At 36.2% G+C, this 6,146-nt stretch overlaps 1 protein-coding gene across 12 annotated transcripts in view; it reads left to right on the plus strand.

Annotated features, from left to right (window-relative positions):
- The window catches only part of RUNX2 (RUNX family transcription factor 2), a 326,346-nt gene that overhangs the window by 100,190 nt on the left and 220,010 nt on the right, over nucleotides 1–6,146 (plus strand). For all 12 annotated transcript variants that reach the window (XR_005367770.1, XR_005367771.1, XM_038554219.1 and 9 more), the window contains exon 4: nucleotides 4,741–4,897. Coding sequence is in view for 10 of the 12 variants with exons in the window: in XM_038554219.1 (XP_038410147.1) it covers nucleotides 4,741–4,897 (157 nt within the window). In the remaining 2 variants the exon portion in view is untranslated. The remainder of the gene's footprint in view (nucleotides 1–4,740; nucleotides 4,898–6,146) is intronic.

Here is a 6,146-nt window from a genome sequence, read left to right on the forward strand (position 1 = left end):
AATTTTTCAACATCATTGGCTATTTTTCTCTTCAAAAAACAAGGATGCGACTATATTTGACATTAGTGAGTTTTATTTTCCTAACATATGTAGTAATCAGGTTCTGTGTTTGTGTCTTTTTGAAGGCAATTATACCTAAACAAAGGAAAATGGATTATTAAACCTATTAAAACTTTATTAAGCCTGCTATGAATTTTTATGCAAAATTATGTAAATCACAATAGATTTCAAGTTGTGTGAGGACAGATACATTTATGTGTTATGCCTCTATGTGTAAAAAAAATTAAAGTTAAAAATTTTAGCATTGAATATATAAAAGGTAGTTGAAACACAGAATTTTAGGTGGAAAATAAATATTTTAAAAATTTTATGAAAAACGTCTATTTGGAAACAGGCATGGTTAAGATATCTCTCATTATGTTCTCCCATTTGGCATTGCTGTTTGTCTCCTCTCAAAATTCCAGAACATCCATTGTTAGATGATCTAAACCAGCTTGATACATGGCACGTAAATTCCTGGCTTGTATTGAAATAATTTCCATCAAATTATTTTTTGACATATATTTTTAAAATTGTAAAATGGTATTTTATATTGTGTTTATTTTTTTCTCTACGATTCGGTTGGGTTTTCCTAAATTCTAGGTTAAATTCTAAAAGTTAGCTGTGACTTTTGTGAAAACTTTTAATAGTTTACTTGAAGTCATCTTTAAATAATTGCTGTAGGAATACAATTTCCCCTTTTTGCAATTGTGCCCTTGCATCTTTTTATTCCAAAAAAAGATTTGATCAGATTTTATCTTGAAAAGGAATTATATTTCACTTTTGCTGCAAGTACAATGTGCCAAATGATATTGGTCTGGAAGAGTAATTGATTGGTTAAAATTAGACTTCTGTCCATGGAAATGTCAAAGGCAATTTTAAATTCCATACAATAAGACCACAAAAACAATTTTAAGGGTCTGAGCTAAATCTGTATTGCTGCTCTTTTAGAGTAATTCACAGATTTAGTCATAAGGAGTCTCATACAAAATTTCAGTAGTTTCTAAGGGTTAAGTATCCTTTTACTTAATTTTGCACAAGCTGTGTATCATGTGATTTAAATGCTAGTTCTAGTGAGTGCGCTAATAAATAAAGGAACCTCTTTCTCTGTTCTGAAATGTTAGAACACAAAATTACTTCCCTCTTCTCCATGAATTTTCTTGAATTGGTAGACTTTATATTCTAAAAACAATTTGGAAATGTAATTGTTAAGGTTTCATCACAAACCATTCTTTGCAGAACGGAACTTTTGTGTTGGGTAGTATGGAAACCAATTTTAATGTGTGCTTACTCCTAACTAGTTAAACAGCGATTTTTGACTGCTCTCTACCCTTTAAAATGTTTTCCATTGCTTGGGTTTGGTACAGACGAAATGTGTAAAAATTTCTTGATTCTTTTGGTTTTCCTTTAGATAAACACAGTTGCGAATCTCCAAGGAAAACTTTTTAGCTTCAGAGATCTACTTTTTAAAAAAACTCTCTGACATATAATTATACTTCTGATTGATATAAAGTCAAATACAGTACTCCCTCTTTTCTTTTCCTCAGAAAAACATTAGGCATCTGATTTGGTAGAGTGAACAGTAGAAAAAAACCAATATGTTTAGCCATTAAAAATAGAGTTCAGCCATAACAGGAAAAGTTGTCACCACATTGTGTGAGCATTTCATTTTTAGGCCAAGTTCTAAGCCTCCTACAACACTCGCACAATTTGTGATTACCTATTTGTTTTGTTATTAAGTGTAATACATAAAGCATACCAATATTTAACATGGTCATTATTCTGCTGCTTAAGCAAAGAAAAGTAGATTTGTGTATTTCACTCTTAGGGATCTTTTCTTTCATATTTTCCCATATTGAATCAATTTTCCTTTTCTTCTAACTAAAAAAAAAAAATCCATTATGTTAAAAATATGCAGTAAAATAATAATGTCCCAGAGCTCTTGAAAATCTTTATATTGGGGCAGATTTCTTTATTTTTTTTTTTTAAATTTAGCCAGACAGAAGTGAAACCCATCAGCAGTCATTCTTTTATCTCTCAGCAACACCAAAAAACATCTCAAGACATGAAGTAAAGAATTACATGTCCAATTGAACCCTTTCAGGATGCTAAGTCAAAGCCCATGTTTAGCACACAGCAGACTTGGAACCGAGGTCAGCCGCCTCATCTTACAAAAAGTACATCATTGTAATTACCCTCTACTTACACAATATCTTCTATGTAATACAGACTTAAAAAAAAATTATTTCCAATTTATATTGGAAAACTGTGGTTCCTGGAGATAAGTTATTTGTGTGACATCATAGCAGATGTAAAAGAGAGGTGGGAAAAAAGAGAGGCCTCTTGATTTTTGGTACATTCATTTTCTTCTGAGCAGTACAAACTTTTCTGCCTTCATTAATATGCTTACTGGTTCCATCTTTACTTTGACATCAGAAGCCACACGGCAGGTGCCAAAACACAATATGCTGAGTGTAAAAAATGTCAAGCTTTCAGATGCATACTGGCCAAACATGGTCAATTATTTCAATATTTTCAAATGTTCACTTTGTTAGCCTTGTGAATTTGAAAAATCGAAAATTGCTCCATTAAGAGACTATTCAGGCAGCCCCTCAAGGCACTAGATCAAGTATGCAAGGAGGAAATCATGGTCTCAAGGGTTTTGCGCTTGGCCTGGAAGACTTCTCAGATTGAATCGAATAACCAGTAGGATAGTCAGCGATCCTCTATTCTCTGGGACAGAAAAAGTTATCAGAAAACTAGTTTGGTGCAAGAGCATGTTTCTGTTACCGAGAGATGCTGACTCAGCCTTTAACTGGTTTCTCTGTCTTGGAGTTTCAGCTGGTAGCCTCACAGACTATTGGCTGTGGGAGATGATGCTCTTTATGGAGCTCTTTCATCAACTTCTTTCAGAATTATTTATCACACACTATGGGCTAGGTGCTGTTTGAGTGCTGGGCATATGGTGGTGAGCAAGACCAGTGACGGCCTTTCTCTCATGTAGTTTCCAATATAATTTAGTCTCCTAGGAATGAGTCTTATAACTTTGGGCTAGTGGATCAAAAGGAGTAGATAGATCACTAATATATATACACGTGGAAATGAGGATCATTTGAGTACAGCAGGGTGCTGTGGAAATGGGTTCTGTAGGGAAGGGAGGGTGTAGGATTTTAAGCTGAATAACAATGGGCTGAAGAAGTCATGGCATGGCATTGAGAAACAGACTAAGAGAAAAAGCAAGGGCGGAAAAAAAATATCAGCAAGTTTTTTTGTGTGTGGTTGGTTGTCTGCATGGAACAGAGGGTCTTAGTAGAGGTGTGCTGGGGTGTGGGTCATGAGTGGGGAAAACTCAGCCCCAAAGCATACATATAGTTACAGCGTCTGTTTTATCACACTGTAAAAACTTGCTTTAATGAGAGTAGGTACAAATTGTATTGGGAGCATGGAATCAAATGCTTAGGTTTGCCTTGTGGAAATCTCGACAAAGGAGAGAGCAGTACTAGGCATAGGAGAAGGATCTGTGGGATATTTGCCAGATAGGCAAGTGCATGTGGGTGTTATTATCAGAGAGGTGATGGGCTACTGTAGCTGGAACCATTGCTTAGTCACCACCAGGGCATCTGGAAGTTGAATGAGAAAGAGATGGAAATAATCTGAATATAGGATCGTGGAAGTTAATTGAGAAAAAGGATATTATCAAGGAACAGGGGCTTGGTAATGGATTAAGAATAGTACGTCTATGTGACAGAGCAGCCTGTGCACCAACGTTCCCTTACCAGCCTTGTCATTAAACAGAGGTGCCCATTTGCAAGTCAGCTGACCTCTGTTAAAAGTGTGATCCTAGCCTTGGAGCAGTGAAAATGTTTGTGGACCTCAGAGACTGATTATCTGGATCCTTACTTGACTGAGTTAATCTGCTGCAGGTCAGCTGTTGAAGAGTAAGGAGGCAACTGTGTCATTTCAAGATGGCAGATGGGCCAAGACAGAATAAAGTTTGGCCAAGTTTGGCCAAGTATTTTTTTTTTAATCTATGCCACTCATTTGTAGGTGACCGTTTTCAGCTTGTTATGTACCTTTATTCTGCACCTAAACCTCCAGTTTCTTGATGGCTTTGTTCATATCCCACCGCAGAGTGGGCATTAAGTAATTATTGCAGTGTGATTGAAAACCGAATATATAGCCCAAAGGAAGGGGATGAAATATAGTGCTGGATACCACACCGTATTGTCAGCAACTCTAAGATTTCACCTAAGTGTCTTCTCCTGTAGAGCCGACCAGACTTTCTTTTTTTCAGCCTGTGATCTGGATGAGACCACACCTCAGGGCTCTCCAGGCTGCAGACAGGCGGTGCCTTAATATGTACGATGCAATCTGCAGATGGGGCGTCAGCCTTCCCTTTGTGGCATAATTCCTATGGACAACCTAACATGGGGATTTAATAAAAATGTACATGTATTCTGCAAAGAATCCAACAACAAATGAAGGAAACTTTTGCCTGCCTTTGAAATGGGTGGACCCTGCAACATTGGTCTGTTTGAAGTGGCATCCTGACCCATATGCAAAGCGTTCCTTCCTATGTGCCATTACTGCTCTAGAGCACTAAATCCTGATAAGACACATCCTTTACAGTGGGAATATATTCTTAGTTTTTAAGCTTTTCTGATGTGCCATTATTGCTGCTGTGTTTCCTGTTTTATGTAGGTGGTAGCCCTGGGAGAGGTACCAGATGGGACTGTGGTTACTGTCATGGCGGGTAACGATGAAAATTATTCTGCTGAGCTCCGAAATGCCTCTGCTGTTATGAAAAACCAAGTAGCAAGGTTCAACGATCTGAGATTTGTGGGCCGGAGTGGAAGAGGTAGGTCTCTTGATTTTTAATATTGATAGTGGAATAAACACATCAGGATCTTCTGATGAAATGTAGGCTAGTCTGTATACAAATCAGCACCTTCTCCCACTGAATGGAATTGCTGAAGGTTTTATTTAAATATGTCCAGATGAAGTTGAGTGTTTTTCTCAGTGCTCAGGCCTTTTTCATTTGTTTTATGATATTGAAAATTCAAACAGTGTTTTCAGAAGAACTAGTCCCTAATTTCACTGGGTTGTGAGCATATACGGTGGAGAGAACAGTTGGAGATTCAAGTTCTGAATTATGAGGAGCCAAATAACTGAGTAAATGGAGTGGCAACGAGTAAAGAAAAAGGAATGCATTGGAGCAATTTCCAGATAACATCAGTTTTGCTCTAAGTTGTGGCCAAGGACAGCCAGCTAGTGTAATGCTCTTCACTTGGCACATAGGTTACCTCTGTATGATTTAACTTAACTCTTGTAATAAGAATCTATTTTTAAAAATCATAGTTTTTTACATGGCTTCTCATTTGCATAAGTGAATGATGTATTACCTATGTTAGAATGACTACAGAGAGTGGTCTAGACAGATGAGTGATCAAGATTCAATTAATTTCCACATTATTTGGGAGTCCTTAAGAACGTAATAAAATAAAAAATAATTTCTTTTAGCATTTTCATAGTTGTTTTATAAAAGGGATTAATGTTTTAGGAAGAAAACCTGTCTCTAAAGAAACCAATATTTTGGCTTTTATTTTCTTTCCTGTGGAGAGACTTTTAATAGTCCTTTACAAGAAGTATTATGGTCATTTATATATTTATTGAATCTAATATTTCCATTTTAAGTATCTCAATAAGAAGAGAGAAAATAGACCACTTTAGAATGGAGGTGAAATAAATTAGAATGACTTATTGGAACAACTTCTACCCAGGTTCGAATTAGGAAATGAGAAGCATCAGTTTTTAAACCATGTCCAATAATTGCTCTTTAGTTTGGATCAGATGTCATATTATTACCATTGTAAAAACTTGATAAGGGAAATTCAAGCAAGGCTGTTTCCGATGAGTAGTTTTAGTTTACTTTCTAGGAACAGGGCCAAGAAGCTGTACTTTTTAACTTAAAAAAAAAATGATGCATGCTAATGAGATACTGTCACTGAAAGGTTGTTTGAAATAAAATGAGGCTCAGAGCCTCTTGTAGACTCAAAACTAAAAGGGTTATCTCTGCATCAGATTTAGTTTACTTTCATTAAAAGGAA

The sequence above is a fragment of the Canis lupus genome, chromosome 12 (assembly GCF_011100685.1).
Source record: "Canis lupus familiaris isolate Mischka breed German Shepherd chromosome 12, alternate assembly UU_Cfam_GSD_1.0, whole genome shotgun sequence".
Taxonomy (NCBI): domain Eukaryota; kingdom Metazoa; phylum Chordata; class Mammalia; order Carnivora; family Canidae; genus Canis; species Canis lupus.